The sequence below is a fragment of the Gymnoscopelus braueri genome (assembly GCF_963280865.1).
Source record: "Gymnoscopelus braueri genome assembly, chromosome: 15".
NCBI lineage: Eukaryota > Metazoa > Chordata > Actinopteri > Myctophiformes > Myctophidae > Gymnoscopelus > Gymnoscopelus braueri.
Window position 1 is genome coordinate 8,973,439 of NC_137620.1, and position 19,331 is coordinate 8,992,769.

A 19,331-nucleotide genomic window follows, 5' to 3' on the forward strand; every position below is an offset into this window, starting at 1 on the left:
TCAAATCTTTGCTTCTGGGGGTCCCTGGAGCAAAACATTTTGAGTTGGGGGTCCGCGGCCAAAAACATATCTAAAAATGTTCTCTAAATCCTAACAGTATGTTGCTATATCAGTGGTGCTCCTAAACTACGAGCTTGTAGATCTGCTATTTTTGAATAGCCAAAGAAATCGAAAACGACACAGATGCGTTCCTGGATTGAATGGGTTAAGATCAGGGGAAGGGGGAAGGGGGGGGGGGGGCAACGGCATGGCCTGAAGCCACAGTGAGACAAACGAAAGACGTTTCAAATTACACCGTCGTTCTAGATACTTACTTCAGCGAGTTCTTTGTTTTGTTTTGTTTTTGTTGTGTGGCATTCAAATCAAAACACAAAGTATCCAGTACCACACACACACTGTAGGGAACATTACACTGGAGAATGGATCAAAGTCAAGGCCGGTAAGATAAAGCGACACTGATGATGGCTTTGTAACTTATACTTCGTGGTTATTTTCTGGGCCAGTGACATGGTTTTGGACCACAAAGTAGAAAATGAGACTTTGAGAGCTCAAGTCATACATAAACTAAACAACCTATCGAGATACACCAACAATGAAACGTATCGTTGCTGTCGAGCAAAAAAACTCTTATCTCCATATTCTAACTTTGTGTTTTTTCATAAATTAACGCCCTACTTCATACTACAGCGTCACACAAAAGCTTCAAAAGTAACAGATCCACAAGCGGCCCGAAGCGACGCGTTTTGAGCTTGTAGATCTGCTACTTTTGCTACATTCGAATTTGAATCCTGAAAAATAACAGTTTTTGGACAATATAGGGGAAAAAGGGGAAAAAACTATCTATATAATTGCGAGGCACATGAAGTTATAGACTGTCTATTTCCGCTGTGCGACACATCGGGTATATAACAGGGCTTAAGTGGTTAAATCGTTTAAAAACAAAGTCTCCTTCCCCGTTTGTTGCACTGCCGTTTTGTCCAGTTGTATGAGTGTTGAATGTTTAATAATGGACCACAATGAAAACAAGCCTCTGTTTTTTTTTGTGTGTCTCATCCATTTGGCGTGTTTTTAAACTTGTTTAAAACTTTTACTTTTACTTTCGTATCTATGATAGTGTTGGTTTCTATCTATAGTCACTGGAAATCCCCGCTCAAAGCCCGTACTTCTCCGTACATGTAGGCCTACAGAAAAAACGTAAAAAGTGCAGACCCTGTAGCCACAGATGTTAACTCGACATTAAGAACCTGTGTGCATTGTATTCGTCCATATTTTTCAATCTATACGTGCTTTAATCCCATCTGTGCCTGAACGCTGTTTCCTCGTTTACATCTAGTGTAATACCGGCGTTCACCTGATGCGCCCCGCCACCACCACCCACTGAGGAATACAGGGAACTTCCGACAGAATCCGACGCAGGCGGGATTAAAACACACATCGACTGAAATAAATCAATGAATCAAAGGTCGACTTACATCAGACTTGGTGGACATGTCCTCCATGTCCGAGTCGTTCGGGTCCACCAGCTCCTGGAACGGCGGCGGCCCCAGCCCCGCCCCCGACGACTTCCTGCGGAGCTCCGCCTCTTCGCCGCCGTCCGCCCACGATTTACCCATTTGCTGTGCCCCCTGGTGGTGGGCCCTGTCTTTCACCAGTTTTTTATCCGGGTGGTGGTGGTGGTGGTGGTGGTGGGGGGGGGGCGGGGGCGTGGTCCGATGCGGTCGTCAACGACGACTTCCCCGATAAATCCACAAAGCCCTTCTTCCGCTTTTTGGTGGCCGCGGCGCCGTCGCTGTCGAGCGCGCCGGCCGGCCCGGACGGGCGCTTCATGCCGAGGGGCGCGCCCGTCCCCGTCCCCCCGTGGTGGGGGGCTCCCAGCCCCGTCCCCCCGTGGTGGGGGGCTCCCGTCCCCATCCCCCCGTGGTGGGGGGCTCCCAGCCCCGTCGCCTCGGTCCGGTGGTCCTTGGATATGGGGCTGCATGGATTAAAGCAAAAAAACATAAAAAATCTCACCACTGAAACATTTTGTTGGGCCTAAAAATCCTAGTTCTGCGATGTTTGAAAGAGTGTGAAAGGAGCCCACACACACACACACACACACTTATGCTGTGTTTCATAAACAAGCGACAATTATGTAAAATAATAATGTTTTGGTAGCCATACAGCCAGCTAGTTTTGAAGAAATTGCAGATTGAGGCTTTAACGTGCTTTAATGGAATATCCAAAATCATTGGGGTTTTATGGAAGATTGAACGTGTATTCTAATCGCTAGTTTGACCACTTCAAATACTCTTTAATCTTAAAATAACTAGGGGAAAAAAAAGGCTGTCTACAAGCATGCAACGTGTCACAGACGTGTTGTAAGCTTGTAGATCGGCTATTTTCGGTGAATGACATGCTTCTAAATGACTGACGTCAGTCGTGGCGACTGAGAACTGTAGTCCATGCGGCTGTAACCATCAGGACATTTTGGGGGTTGCAGATTGATCGTTGAACAAATAATTGCGATTAACGATTTAATCATGCTTTCTTGGCATTGAACATCGGAACATACAGTATATGAATTAAAATTATGATTCTGTTTGCCTTTTAGGCTGTGAACAAGTCTTGCATAGAGCACATACGACAAATAACTTGCATTTACACAGAAATGACTGGGGAAAAAAAAAATACTATGGCAAAAACAGGCCATATATTTCATAATGTTTTTAACAAAAATAGCCGATCGATCTACAAGATCACTTTGACTATTTTTGATTATTTCTTATTTTTTTATATGAACATTTTAGATACAAAAAAATCTAAGGATTATCTCAAATAATAGCAATCAGGCGATTATGTCGTCATTGTCGGGGAGAAACCTCTTATCTCCATATTTTGACGTTTCGAGCTTGTGGATCTGCTACTTTTGCAATTTTTTAATTTGAATCCGGAAAAGTCACAGTGTTTGACATATGAGGTTTCCACCCGACAGAGACGATCACGTAACAACGGCGCCATAGGCCCTTACTTGGATATGGACCGCGGCTCCTTGAAGCCCATCTTGGGGTTGTTGGCGTCGCGAACAGGAACTGGTGGCTGGTGGTTCTCTTTGGGTTTCCTGGAGGAGGACGAGGGTTCTTTGGGGGCTTTGCTGCCGGGCTCCCCTCCCCGGTGAGGAGGGGGGGGTGGTACCCCGCAGTCTCTGAAGGCACTTGTTTTGGGCTCTTTCAAGTCTTTGGAGGAGGAGGAGGAGGAGGGAGCTTTCTCCTTGTGGTCCTTGGATGGCTTGTGGAGCTTGGAGAAGCTGGTGCTGTTGGTGCTGGTGGTGCTGGTGGTGGTGGTGAGCAGGGCGCTTCCCTTGGAGCTTCCGTCCTGTCATGGAAAAGAAAAGAAAAACACACAAATGACTTTTTGATTTGATTTATTTGTTGAGAAAAACTTCCGCACACCTAAGAATAAAAGCTTTAACCCATTAAGACCTGGGAACGTGTCTGTGTGGTTTTAAGATTTCTTTGGCTATTCAAAAATAGCAGATCAAAGCTACAAGCTCATAGCTACAGTATGAGCTTGTAGATCTGCTATTGTTGAAAAATCGTGAACATTTGTGCAAATCTTTGAATATATATATTTTTAAAGCAAACGTTTTAACTCAAATCATTGCTTCTGGGGGATTCTACAAATGTCTTCTAAATCCTAACAAATCCTGAAACATCAAATCCAAACTTTTTTCATGTCAAGGACCCCCAAAATGATATTTGGCCGCGGACCCCATCTCAAAATATGTTGTTCCAGAGACCCCCCAGAAGCAAAGATTTGAGTTAAAAATGTTCGCTTTAAAATGTTAGATTTATATATATATATATATATATATATATATATATATATATATATATATATATATATATATATATATATATATATATATATTCAAAGATTTGCACACATTTTCACGATATCTTTTTTTTTCTCGCAGATCTACAAGCTCGTAGTGCGGCACTCTGTGCCGCGCTATGAGCTTGTATATCTGCCTTTTTTGAATAGCCAAAAGAAATCTTAAAATGACACAGATGCGTTCCCGGTCTTAATGGGTTACAGATGCGTAGGCAAACAAGTGCACATCAATAATGACCTTCTCTTCAGGCATACCTGGAGAAGGTCATCAGTGACCGAAACGTTGCTTCTTCTCCTTCAATACATCCACTCCTGTACCGTGCAGTTCGTCAGTGTGCGGGCGTATTCTTTTATTATTGATTTGATTCATTTGAAACGCAATAAAAACCCACAGGGTTAGAGCAGTTCGAGGATAAACTACAAAAAACTATAAAATACAGTACATAAATAAAAACAAGCGCTCCACTATCTTTCCCTAGACCGTGGTTCTCAACTTTTTCAGGCTGTGACCCCCCATAATCATATTTGAACTAGTGACCTGGTTCCACAGATAGATATTGTGAAAATAGCAGATCTACAAGCTCACGCGAGGCGTTGTGAGCTTGTAGATCGCCTATTTTCAAAATTCTTTATTTGACAATTTGGCCAATGTTTGACCAGTTTTTATTGTATAGTTTGTTGATTTCTTTTGATGCAGTAATGGCCTTTTTTTTCCTTCCCCATCTGGGGACCCACCCCAAAATCAAGTAGGGACCCCCCTGGGGGTCCCGACCCACAGGTTGCGAACCACTGCCCTAGACCATACTGTAGATAGAGGAACCTTTTCTAATAGACATGCTTCAGCCTGCTGCTTAACATAAAAGACCTCAGGTTGTTTGTAAGTTTGACACTGGTTTCAAGGCTGTTCCACTGTGTAGTTCCTATGATCCCTTCCCAACTTTCAAAATTAGGAAGGCTCACATTTGCTGAGAAATAAGAAACATCATTATGGAGACACTGTTGGGCTGCTACTCAGTTCAGAATCTACGGTGCATTACAAACGTTCACGTTTTAAACTTAAAACGGTACACAAAAATATGCATCTGAAAACATTTGAGATGAGAAATGGGCAATGCAGTAACATAAACGTGCTCCATCAGCTCTCTCTCTCTCTCTGTCTCTCTCTCAAAACATAGCAAAGAACAAAAAATGCAGCAGGACTTAAAAAGAACAGATCTATAATTTCACATCGCGTTGCAGTGCAACACAATTTGAGCTTATAAATCTGTATTAAGTATTAAGTATTCTGTAGTCTGAACGTAACCATCTGGAAATTCTGTATTTCAACCCGGATCTCCCTCTTAGAAACCAAACATCTACCACTCAGCCAAAGGAGAATAATCCCCCCCAATGAGCCAAAGGGGGGGATGGGGGATTCCCCTAATGATAACGTGCTGACAGGTGCAATAAGATTGAGCTCGAACTAAAGCCAAGACAACTTTATTTTATTTATTTAACTACCTCGTATAAAGTATTACCTGTTTGGTTTTTATTGCCGTTTAGTCATGCATATTGCACAAGACATTTTGGCTTTGTGGCGCGCTATAAACCTCATATATAAAAAGGTCTTAAATTGTTACACCCCCTCCAGGCAACAAAGAGATCAAAAACCCATGTGAGGCGCGAGAGAGAGAGAGAGAGAGAGAGAGAGAGAGAGAGAGAGAGAGCATGGCTTCCACAACTCTGTACTTCAGAAAGCTCTCAGAAATCAATAGAAAATAAAACGGTTTTCGTCACTTCATTTTCCCACCTTCCATTTCTCCCCTGTGCAAAACTAATTATATTTGCACAGTCCTAAAATTATTCCTGGAAATCAAAACGGGGGCGGCACCTGTCAGCGAGGAGTGTTGGGCGGGAGGAGTAGAACGAAGGCTCTATGACCTCCTGGTGGGGGCTCCTCACTGGCAGGTGAGAATCAATTGGCATAACGACTAAATTGGGGAGAAAAAGGTGGTAAAAAATAATTGGCTACTCTAAATGTAAAAAAATATATACACGCCCTTTCCGGTCTGAAGTGCCAATCGTCTCTGTCGGGTGGAAACCTCCAAATTCAAACACAGCAAAAGTAGCAGATCCACAAGCTTCGCGCCGCGTTTCGAGCTTGTGGATCTGCTACTTTTGATTCTTTCGTGTGACGCTGTAGTATGATCCAAGTAAGGCGTTCATTTACGTGAAAAAAAAACGCACACAAAAACTTTAGAATACGGAGATAAGAGGTTTTTCTGCGCCAACGGCAACGATATGACAGATTCTCCTCATGACGACAAACCCCCTCCTGATTCTCTTGATTGGTCGGCTCTCCCGGCTTTCAACTGTTGTTACGGGGCAGAATGGATCCCACACTCTCTCTGTGGCATGCTAAGATTGTGTGGAAGAGATAGTGTGGCTCTGGCCTTGAGGAGGCTAAAAGGATTACTAATCCTTCCATCTTTCAATAAAAGACAACACTTTGCCTGTGCCACCCTGCAGTTATGTATTATTATCATCATCACTGGGAGGGGGGGGGGGGAGAGTAGATTAACCTATTCAATCCGGGAACGCATCTGTGTCATTTTAGATTTGAGCTAGAAACATAATTTTATACTTTTGGCTATTAAAAAATAGCAGATCTACAAGCTCATAAGAGCATGTAAATCTGCTATTTAAAAAAAATCTTTAACATTTCGAGCAAATCTTTGATTACATATATTTTTTACATTTGAAAGATTTTTTTTAAAACATCAAACTCAAATCTTTGCTTCTGTGGGGGTCCCTGGAACAACATATTTCGATGGGGGTCGGCGGCCAAATACATATCATATTTGGGTGGTCTTTGACATGAAAAAGTTTGAGAACCACTGATATTATAGCAACATAAGTTTTTCAGAAAACTGTTGCTTTAAAAATGTTAGCAGCGTAGCACCAAGTGCCGCGCTATGAGCTTGTAGATCTGCTATTTTTGAATAGTCAAAGAAATCTTAGAAATGTGTTCCAGGTCTTAATGGATTAAATGGTGTCTCCTCTACTCTCCTCCAGTCCCTATCAATAGCCTCACAAAGGATCAAACTCTGACCCTTTTTTTGTGTCCAGTGCATGTATGCTGAGCGGGGGCAGCGGCTAGCCCTTTCAACCAGCCTCACATGCACCGCAAACCTACAAGAAAGAAGTAGCGCGCCACGCCAGGCCAGTGCTGCCAGCTCTCGTGAGAGAAATAAGCCAACCGAACTCCAAAAACAAGCCAAAAACAAACCAAATCTTGCGAGGGAAAGACGCCAAATCTCACCTAAAAAAACAAGCCAAAACAAGCCCAATAATATGGCCATAGATTCCTAATAAAAACTAATATTAAGATGCATACAATAATAATTTATGTTTTGGTTATTTATTATAACATTACACACATACTTGAGCCAGGGGCTTAATAAGTAGAGACACCAGACACATTCTGTCACTCAATGTGATTCACACTCCTCCCCAAACCTATGGGGAATAATTATAGTACAGACATCAAAGAAACGTTGGCTTGTTAGATTTGCCGAAGAAGCGACTGGGTTTTTAAAACAAGCCAGAAAAAAAACGCAACCCGTCATTTTTCCCCTTAACTAAAAAAAACAAGCCCAAAGTTGTGGTAAATAAGCAGACTTGGCAACACTGCAGTGCCGGTGTGGAGAGATGAGAGAGGAAGTGCGTTTGGCCTGTGAAGAGGGGGGTGAGGGGGGAGGGGGGGGGTCCGTTTCTTTCGCGGGGTCATGCCTCCGAGACCCCTTGTCAATATTTCATCAATGCAGTAAAGCCATTAAGCAGTCTAGACGGCGGGGCAGTTGTTACGACCTGCCCCTAAACCACCTTCTAAAAAACCTTTCATTTTGGGAGGCCCTATATCCACTCCTGACCCCCGTGACCTCAGGATGTAAAAGCGGCCGGCCCCACTCACTCACACTAAAGTCTCCACCACACTCTACACCCACCCCGCCCCCGTACACAGCCACCAAACTTTGTGCCTATACTTCCCTCCTGGGAGGTGAAACCCCGACATGAAAGCTTGTTTATCTCCCCCGGGTTTTTTAGTGTCCTTCCTCCTCAGAGTGAAACACACACGCAGCCAGCCAGCCAGCGCACTGCGCCGCACGGCCGCCATCGTTTCACTGACCACTAACGCCGCGGCATCTTTTAGCGGTTTAGTGGTTCTCAAACGTTTTCACGTCAAGGACCCAGAGATGTATATCATCGTTGTTGTCGGGGCAGAAACCTTTATCTCCAATATTCTAACAAGTTCTGGGGGTATGAAATGTGAGCTTACCATAATCACAGTAATCCTTAATAATATTCCACCATATAAGGGCTTTTGGAGAGCAACAAGACTCCAACTTTGACTTAAGAGCACTGCAGAGAGGAGGTGTGAGTGTCTGTGTCCAGCTGATGCTTATTGACGCTCGTTAATGTTACACGCATCAAGGCAATTATGTTTCTACACTGTCAAATAGGCCTACATTTAATCTAAGATAGCATCAAAGCCAAAGCTTTTTTTTACAAGCCACCCTCTCTGGCTTATAGATAGCTATTTTGTTCAAGCTGTTTTTTAATTTTTATTTATGCAGTATTTATATTACATTTGTTATTAGTGTCTATATGTCCTCTGAAACTATGTGGTTTATAGCGAGAACTTCACTTGTCCCTTAAGCTTGTATAATTGTATTTCTTTGTGTGTGTAAAACACTTTGTAACTTTTTTTTATGTGCTTTATAAATAAAGCACTTTTAAACTGAAGATGGCCAAATTGGCCACTGGAAAAATGATAATAATATCGTATCATATAGATATCGTGAGCTTAATATCGTGTATCGTATTGTGAAATTAGTGTATCTTGACACCCCTAACGAGTTCCAATAAAATGTTCTGAGAACGCCCATCCGAAGCTAGGAATGACCTGCTTTCGAAACTGTTAAATCATTTTGCTGGGAACCCATGGGGGTCCCGGGACCCCACTTTGAGAACCACTGTTTTAACAAACGGCCACTTCAGCCCTATATACTTCATCTAATGACAAATAATTATTATTATTTGTTTACTCATTTACTGCCACGGCATTAATTAATTAATTGATCCATCTGTATCCGTCCTGTGTTTCATACAGCAGTGCTGCCATAACAACTGATTTCAATTTGACAATATGTGTCAAATTTGCCCAACCCAGTGATGGAAAGGGTTAAATAAGGAGTGTGTTCAGGATAGTGTTGATTTTGACAGCAAATTTAGATTTTGTTTTGGTCATTGTCTTTTGAATCAAATTCCATTTAGTTTTAGTCATATTTTAGTCATCTGAAATGTTTTAGTTTTTGTCTAGTTGTAGTCGACTAAATATCATAAGATTATAGTCGACTAAAACTACAGTTGATTTAGTTGACTAAAATGTATTTTGGCGGTGCCTTGATGGCGTCGTAATGGCTGATTTTACACTTGGTCGCATGCTGAAAGTAGCCGATCTACAAGCTCACAACGCGTCTCAGCGCGAGGCGTTGTGAGCTTGTAGATCTGCTATTTTCAGAGCGCAGCACCCGAGCGCAACCAAACATAAAATTACTTGTCTTAGTTCTACTGGATCTCTTCTCCACTCGTCCCTCCCAAACATTTTAGTCAAGTTTTTTATTTGTTGACAAGATTGTCAATATATTTGGTCTTAGTTTTAGTCATCACAGCTTAGTTTTTATTTCGTTTTCATCAGTGAAAAAATGTAGTTGACGAACATTTTTCGTCATTGTTTTAGTCGACAAAATCAACATTGGTTCAGGAGGGCTACCCAACGCTAAACCATGCAGAAGCTGTTAAAATAACCACCAGTGGGACTAGAGGCAGACCATACATGTCTATAAAAAAAAACTCTAGAAATCTACACGTTCCATGATTAAAGTTCTTTGAAGAAGGTGCTCTCTGCCAAGTATAGCAGAGACATGTGGATTATATACATTCCCGGTCACATACATTGATGCATACTTGATAACTGCTGCTATTTGATACGCCTTTTATTTGCCCGAGAGAATTTTATGTATATTTGTTTTGAAGTTTGACATTTGTTTTGATATTTGATATTTTTACTCTATTTCTACAGCGTTTTTGGGGAACTCTACCCATGTACTATTACATGTTCCAAACACAGTGTGTGTGTGTGTGTGTGTGTGTGTGTGTGTGTGTGTGTGTGTGTGTGTGTGTGTGTGTGTGTGTGTGTGTGTGTGTGAGTGTAACGCTGTGTTACCGTATAGCAAGCAGTTGTTTGCTGTGAGACATTAGTGGACAATAATGTCCACAGGTTAGACTGTGAGTGTGCATATGCGTGTGTGCATGCGAGTGTGCATATTAGTGTGCATGTGAATGTGCGTATTGTGTGTGTGTGTGTGTGTGTGTGTGTCTGAATGTATATATATACGAGTGTCCATGTGTACGTGAGTGTGTGTGTGTGTGTGTGTGTGTGTGTGTGTGTGTGTGTGTGTGTGTGTGTGTGTGTGTGTGTGTGTGTGTGTGTGTGTGCGCGCGCGTCCGTGTGTGTCCGTGTGTGTGTGTGACCTGCTGCTCCAGTGGTAATCCATCAGGCTCAGTGTGTTTACATTGTAAAGTGTTACCATGTGCAGCAGGTCTCTGCTAGCTCCAGCATGCTAAATGATAGCGCTTAAACACACTCAAAATAACACCTAATGGAAGCAGCATGGACGCTTATTGACATGTTTAAAGGAATAGTTCAGCCAAGAAATTACTTTATTTCGATCATTAACCTACCCGGTAGTCTTTGACTCGTGGAGAGTTTTAGTTTGTAAAACATTCCTTAACGGTGAATCCAGAATCCAGAAATTACGTAAAAATGCGATGAATGGAATTAATCAGAGACCCGAAATGCATGATCATTTAGATTCTCTTCTACCGAAGTCCACTGAGACAAGTTACCCAAATATCACTAAAGAAGAAGAAAATGAACCGGCTCATGCACGAAGAACGTGCCTGGGCGTTTGCGTGCATGTGAATCAGTGGTGGAAAAAGTACTCTGTTACAAGTAAAAGTCCGGTATTCTAAATTTACTTGAGTAAAAGTACAAAAGTATTGGTATCAAAATGTACTTAAAGTACCGAAAGTAAAAGTACTAAAATGTTTGAAAATAGCTGAAGTGGTTAATGTATGTTTTATAATGTAATAATTTATATCTGCAAAGTAACTAGTAACTAAAGTTTTCAAATAATTGTAGTGGAGTAAAAGTACAATATTTGCCTCTGATGTGTAGTGGAGTAGAAGTAAAAGTATAGACAGTTGGAAATACTCCGGTAAAGTAAAAGTACCTCAAAATTGTACTTAAGTACAGTACCACCGGGTAGGTAAACGAGAGAAATAAAGTCATTTATTTGGTGAACTACTCCTTTAAGCACCGAGGACAGATAGACCTTATGCTCTGAAAAGTCCAGATGCACGAGGTTTTTCCAGGGAGGAGTCAACTTTCTGATCAGTTTTTTTTGTGGTTTATTCAACTTTGTTACACCTTTACTGTTCCTGGTCAAAAGTGACCGCCATTTTGACCAACATTTATGGGCAAGACCACACACACACACACACACACACACACACACACACACACACACACACACACACACACACACACACACACACACACACACACACACACACACACACACACACACACACACACACACACACACACACACACACACACACACACACACACACACACACACACACACACACACACAGCTGGCCCCTTTGGTGCCACGCAGTAAGAAATCTTCATCATACAAAATCTAAAGTTTTAGTCTTCTGTGTACCACAGCAGGTGAAATTGCTCACTCGAGGGCACACAATGTCCAGAAGCACTCTGAGCGGGCAGTGGAGGCGAGACACCACAGGTGTTAATTTCGACCGTTTCATTCAAATCCCAAAAGGAAATGACATACAGTAGGTTTCAAAAAGCCTATTGTTGTGGAGGGAAACATAATTGGTCTTGCTGCGGTAATCAGATGAAAAACGCTATATTTATGATTTTGGAGGGGGGGGGGAATAGTGTTCTCAAATTGCAGAGCTTGACGTCAAAATGGCTTTTGAGTTTATGAGGTGAGAGAGCGGGATTGTTCATGATGTAGCACAAGATCACAAATGTACTGTGTTGAAGGAGAGAGGATAAGATTCGAAAAGAAAAGACGAAAGTTGGCATATACTATATAACACACACACTTTTTTTTTCTTCGATCGACAAGGTATACACACACACACACTGTGTGCCTCACATTCATACTATACAGTCGATGCTTTTGTGTGACGCTGTAGTATGATCAAGTAGGGCGTTAATTTAGTAAAAACACAAGAAGTAAAGATAAGAGGTTTCTGCCTAACCCTAACCCGTGTAAAACAAGACATGACTCAGTCATGTATACCAGCTTGCTTTCTGTTTTCTCTGATTTGTCTCGCAGAATCTGGCAACACGGCTAGTGGCTCCCCATTGGCTTAGACCTGTTGCTTATTTCTCTCGCAGAATCTGGCAACACTGCCATAGAGGCAAGAGGCGTGTCTAGTACCATAGCTTGGGAGGACGAGACCGCCCGTTCAGAGTATGGGAAAGTATGTGTGTCGAGAAAGTGTTGCGAAAGTGTTGACTAGAGTCAGTCTCTTCTTAGACCAGCGTGCTTTGCAAGCTGGTAAAAAGTTGTAAGTTGTAAATCTAAAATATGTGTACTTCTTGCAGCACTGGGAAGCAATGCAGCGAGCGAGTGAACGCTCGTCTAGCCGGAGGAGGGGGTGTTGTACCTGCTGGACTGCTCAGTCGCTCACACATTGACTGACCTTTGACCCGTGGAAGCTCTTATTGCTCTTCTTGGCGTCGGAGAGGGCGGAGGTCAGGGAGCTGTTGGGCAGCGTGGGCAGCTTGAGGTGCTGCTGTCCGAACAGAGAGGTGGAGCCCTCCTGCATTACCATCACCTTGAACACAACAGCAGCACAACAACGCCTACGTGAACACAACTCATACATGCACTCATCATGTGTACTGCCTTTCAATACACGTGTGCTGTTCCAAGTCAGTCATGAGCAGTAAAACTCCTGTTTTTATACATACACAAATTGTTTACAGTGAGACTGTGCATGAATGAATGAATGAATAAATGAATGAATGAATGTTTTATTTCCGTGTCCGGAAAATTTCTTGACCCATCCCTCATGGCATTATCAGACACATCAATTTTAAAACAAAAACTAAATAACAAACATTCCAGTGTATACCCACCCAGCAACTCATAATACTGATTAGAAACAAGCCACATACAGTACAGTACATACATTCATACCTGCACATAGAATACATTAAAAAAATGAAAATTCATAGAATACATAAAAAATAATGAAAATTCATCTATTATAAGTCACCCTTCTCCTCCTATTCCACGCTTTATAAAGATATTCTGAAAGTGCAAAAATATGAAGAAAAATAAATTCAAACTCATAATCTATCAGGTTTAGATCATATGATCATAACACTAGAGGTTACCTTGTCCAATAACCAAAGTTTTAAGATATTTTATTTATACATCATTGTCTCTTTGGAATAATCTTACATTTTAGTATTTTTTTTGTCTTTTGGTTTCCGGTTCTTTTCTCACATGTAATTTCAGCCATCTTATTTGTTAGTTTCAGTATGTAGCGTGTGTTGAGTACTGACACTTACTAATTTTGTATTTACAACTGTATTTCTTTGAATGTTTTTTGTATGTGGACGCCATGAAGACTAGCTGGTTGCTATGGCACCAGCTAATGGGGATACTTAATAAAATAAAATAAAATTAATCAAAATCATTAACTCATTTCTGTATCTGCTTGTCTTATGCTATACGTATATACTATATGGTTTATTTATATATGGATGTATATAAATGACTGCAACTGGAGCTGTTGAACAGAACAAATTTCCTTCGGCATTAATAAAGTATATATCCATCTATCTATCTATCTGATAAGATGATGAATACAAATAATTACAATATAGGTGGGCTGCCACCAATGCAGAGGTTTTTGGCAAACGTTCACCTATTTTCACTGGACGTTCGCCCGTTATGACGTGGTCGCAGGAGCAACGCGTTACAAGCTTGTAGATCTGCTATCTTTGGCAAACGTTGGACTATTTTCGCCCCATTACGACATGCCCCGAATAAGGAAGGACGCTATAGGGTTCATGTGGTTAATTTCTTTTCAACAGATTTAAACTCTTGGGGTTATTAGTAACGGTCGAAGGTGAACTAAAGAAGACTGCTTTTGTTTTGGTTGAGACATAACCCATTTAGACCGGGGCAAAAATTAGAGAAGAATGGGAAAGAAAGAGTGTCATTTTTCTTTGGCTATTAAAAAAATAGCAGATATACAAGATCATAGCACGGCACCGAGTGCCGCGCTATGAGCTTGTAGGTCTGCTATTTTTGAATAACCCAAAGAAATCTTAAAGTGACACAGATGCGTTCCCGGCTTTAATGCGTTAAGGAAGGCTAATGTATTAGCGCACAGCTCTGCTCGATGCCAAGAGCAGCACATGGCTACAAAGCACACATTCAAAGGCCTCAAATTGCCTGTTATTGCTGGAGTCTCCTACAGACAGTCATTACATGGCTAACAGGACGGCCAGACGCTGCTGCAGAAACAAAGACAACACAGCTGTTCCAATGCACCATATATGTAAAAGATTTGCACAAATGTTCACGATTTTCCCCCAAAAAATTGCAGATCTACAAGCTAGATCTGCTATTTTTTAAGTATAAAAAATGGATAGTGGTTAAAATGATTGTGGTGCTAATTAAGACCTGAGGCCGATTCCACAAATGTCTTCTATAACCTAACAGTTTTCTGGAAAAAAAATGATAGTTCCCCTAGAACAAATACACTAGGGTCCAAGTGGTCAAATGCATTAAAAAGTGCAGTGCTCTGCATTAACTATATGGCCAGTGTTCTTTGTGAAGTGCATACGTTTTGTTAGTTTTGTCAATAAATCAATCAATCAATCAATTAATCAAAGTACCTTGCACACCTGTTTGTACTTAGTCCCCAGAAGCATATATAGAAATCTTACTTTAGAGTCTTCTGAGCTTCGTTTGTGAGGATCCCGTTGCTGTGAAGGACAAAGACACAACGTTAGTGGACAGACAGCAGCCACGGTCTATACAGTTCGTCCTGTACAGTGCTGGAAGACTTCATCCATGTTCAACCTAATCTTCATATAATTGGTCCTCACTAATGTTTGATATCATCGCTGTCGGGTAGACATATTTTAACTTTTTTGTGTTTTTTCCTAAATTAACGCCCTACTTGATCATAATACTGTACGTCACACAAAAGCATCAAAACATGTCGCTTCGCACCGCATTTCGAGCTTGTAGATCTGCTACTATTGCTACGTTTTTATTTGAATCCTGAAAAGTAGCAGTTTTGGACATATGAGGTTTCCACCCGACAGAGACGATATCAGAAATGTGTTATTTCTTGACCACAAATGTACAGAGTGTTATTTAGATAGCGTGTTGTTTAAACAGAAGATGCCTGGTTTGATGTTTACCTGGTATCCTAGTTTCTTAGAAGAAGCGACTACATTCTTCTCTTTGCATTCTACTTATAAGTGACTATTTGCTCCGCTGTTTATTGACTAGAGCAGTGGTTCTCAAACTTTTTCATGTCAAGGACCGCCAAAAAATTTTAATAGCCAAAGTATAAAATGTGGTTAAAGTGGTTAAAATGATTGTGACACCATATTAACTAGTTTTGCTGGGGACCCGCTGGTACTCCCCCAAGGACCCCTGGGGGTCCCCGGACCCCACTTTGAGAACCAATGGACCAGAGTTTATGCTTGCTGTGCTTCATACTCTGATCTGGCACTGAAGTGGCTCTGGATAAGAGCACCTTGCTAAACGCCCAGAAGTGTAAATTACACTACTTTGCCAATGAGACGACTTTGGCCGTTTGTCAGAATCCCCACACACAGGTCATTAGCAGCAATGTGTTTAAACGAAGCCTAACGGTGAAGTTGTGAGGCTGTCTGCTCTGCAAATCATCGGCTCCACTGAAATGTGTTGGAGTGCCCAGGAGGAGTGAGTGATTTGATAATGTGGAGTGGAAACGAACGTGTTCTCCGATAACCAAGATCGAAACGCAAAGCGCCGAGGCTTCAAACTGCCACAAAACATATAGATCAAACGTGTCGAGTGTGCAGGGGGGAGCGGGAGAGCTTGAAATATGGCTGTCCCTTCATGTTGACCCATTTAGACCGGGAAGTTCGGGAACGCATCTGTGTCATTTTAAGGTTCAAAAATAGCAGATCTACAAGCTCATAGCGCGGCTACGAGTGCCGCGCTATGAGCTTGTAGCTTTGAGAAAAATGCGCATTTTACGGTACTTTTACTTTTATTAAACATTTTTTTTTATAGTTTTACTTTACTCCACTACATCTCAGAGTCATATATTGTACTTTTACTCCACTACAATTATTAGAAAACTTTAGTTTGCAGATTTTGATTATCATTACAAAACATACACTAACCACTTAAGCCCTATGTATGTATTTCGGCCATTTGAAAATAGCAGATCTACAAGCTCACAATGCGTCACGATGCGATGCATTGTGAGCTTGTAGATCTGCTATTTTCAAACGACATTTCAAACATGTTTGTACTGTTACTCAAGTACATTTTTAATTCTGGACTTTTACTTGTAACTGAGTATTTCTGCATTGCAATATTGACACTTTTACATAAGTAAAAAAACGTTCGTACTTTTTCCCACCACTGCCCTCCGTCGTGTCGGACAACTCCGGAGCGAAGCTTATAGGGCCAAGCCTCTGTTGTTGGCCCCCAGCCCAGCCCGGCCCACCGCCGTCAGAGAGTGTTTTATGACCGTTAGCCAAGTGCACTTTTTATTTATGTATCCCCCACCCCCACCCCATACCCCCCCCCCCTCTTCTCCCCTTAGCCCGGAGGAGGAGGGGGGTGGGGGGGCTCCTCATGTGCTGACACGGACCCCTGTCCACACTTTACATTCCTGGCTGTCAGAAGCTAGATTCTTATTACTTTAAAAAGGTCCGCCGCGGCCAGCGGGGGGGGATACAAGTACAACGTGCGGCGGTTGTCACAAGGCCACACAACGATAATGTTTCCCTCTCTCTCTCCCCTAAAAAAATGACACGCGCCGATCATATCGCGCACCGAAAAGCGAAAAGATGCCAATACTTTTGTACTTTTACTCAAGTAACATTTTGAACACAGAGTATTTTTTTATAGTGTGGTACCTAAGTAAAATATCGGAGTACTTCTTCCATCACTGTTTGCACATAATACAGATTGAGATGTACAGTAGCCTACTCAATGTATATATGTACTGTAGAGGGGTTTTCAAATGAAGAGAATGGGTTTTATGGCTCCAAGTTTGGAGTCTTTTCCTGGATACCACAGTATAATAATAACAGTGAGAAACACCAAACTTTTTTTAACCCATTTAAGACCTGGAACGCATCTGTGTCACTTTTAGATTTGAGCTAAAAAGCATTATTTTACACTTTGGCTATTCAAAAATAGCAGATATACAAGCTCATAGCACGGCACCGAGTGCCGCGCTACGAGCTTGTATATCTGCTATTTTTGAAAAATCTTGAAAATGTGTGCAAATCTTTGAATATATATATATTTAAAGCGAACATTTTTAACTCAAATCTTTGCTTCTGGGGGTCCCTGGAACAAAATATTTTGAGATGGGGGTCCGCGGCCAAATTATACATATAGTTTAGGGTGTCCTTGACATGAAAAAGATTGAGCACCACTTATATAGAAACATACGTTTTTCAGAAAACTGTCAGAAAACCTATTTTCCTATTGGAAAACATGAATAATAATATCGTATCGATATTGTGAGCCCAATATCGTGTATCGTATCGTGAAATGTGTGTATCGTGACACCCCTCGTGTGTACATCATCAACCCGAGGAAGACTTGGACAGCCACGGCCTTTTAGCAGAGCTTTTGTAAATATAGTGCCGTACCGTTTCCTAAACTTGCTGCTAATAAAGTGTTCAATCCATCCATCCATCCATCCATCCATCCTACCCCTCCGGCTTTGAGCAGCTTCCTGCGGAACTCCTCCGTTGGGTTGTTGAAGGTCAGCTTCTCACAGCGGAGGTGGTTGACGGGCGGGTGTCCGTCCAGGTGCAGGAACAGGTCGTAGTCGAAGCGCACCTTCTTGGGTTCTTCCTGGAGACGGTGGTCCGTCCACATGGAATTAAAAAGCAAAAATATCACTTGTCACTTGTTTAAATGTCAAAACAAAAAGTGTACCTAGCATGGTCTCGGCCTGTCGCAAGACTGCGAAGCAATTATCGTACCGTTATATCTGTTATATCTGACTTTTTATACCACGTAACCCATTAACTCATTGGCCGCCATTATCGCATTAACGCGATCTAATAAATAGCGCGCTTGGCCGCCAGGATCGCATTAATGCGATCTAACGTCTTTATTGATCTTTATGCTCTGATCACGCTATTCTGTTATGAATCAGGCTAAGTTTCGGGTTCCACTTACTTCAACCACCACTGCATCCGGTTCCATGACTTGGGTTCCGTTTTCGGTTTTACATTTTTCCCCCCAGTCATTTTCGACCATAATAGGGAAACAAACGGTTTTTCACACGCTATGAAAAGCGATCGGAGACCTCCCCTCCTATAATCTATGGTCTGGGTGACGAACAGTCATCCCCGTTGTGTATCACAAAGTAATTTTCGCCGATAACAGAATGTGAGACATTTCACTTCCGGTTCATGTGTTTCACTGTGTGAGTGGGTCTGGGAGGGGGCGAGTGTGATCGAGAGGCGATCAAGCTTGGTATGTGCTGCGCTCTAGTGGTGGAACGATCGAAACGATTCAAGTGTCAAGGTAGACTTTCTAGATGTGAATTAAATAACAAAATAACGAAACAAAAAAACACGAAAATCGCTGGCAAGGGCTGCTATGAACGAGGTTTTAACTCTGGCAGTCAATGAGTTAAGAACGCATCTGTGTCACTTTTCTATTTATTTGGCTATTAAAAAATAGCAGATATACATGCTCATAGCGCGGCACAGAGCTTGTAGATCAGATATTTTTGGAAAAAAAAACTGAAAATTGGTGCAAATCTTTGAATATATATTTTTTCAAAGCAACCATTTGTAACTCAAATCTTTGCTTCTGGGGGAGTCCCCGGAACAATATATTTTACAATTGTTCGCTTTAAAAAATACATATTCAAAGACTTGCACAAATGTTCTCGATTTTTCAAAAATAGCAGATCACGATTACAGATTTATTTTCTCACGATCGGCCGATACCGATCTTGTGCGTAAGGGGAGAATTCTAATATTTCCTAAATTATAATATGTCAAAACCGACGTTAAAACTGTTCCT

At 41.7% G+C, this 19,331-nt stretch overlaps 1 protein-coding gene across 1 annotated transcript in view; it reads right to left on the reverse strand.

Moving 5' to 3' along the window:
* mllt3 (MLLT3 super elongation complex subunit) overlaps nt 1-19,331 on the reverse strand; it is a 102,847-nt gene that overhangs the window by 39,773 nt on the left and 43,743 nt on the right. Inside the window, 6 exon segments of the mRNA XM_080451216.1 lie at nt 1,473-1,659; nt 1,661-1,972; nt 3,008-3,351; nt 12,718-12,852; nt 14,984-15,022; nt 18,000-18,143. Coding sequence (XP_080307342.1) covers nt 1,473-1,659; nt 1,661-1,972; nt 3,008-3,351; nt 12,718-12,852; nt 14,984-15,022; nt 18,000-18,143 — 1,161 coding nt within the window.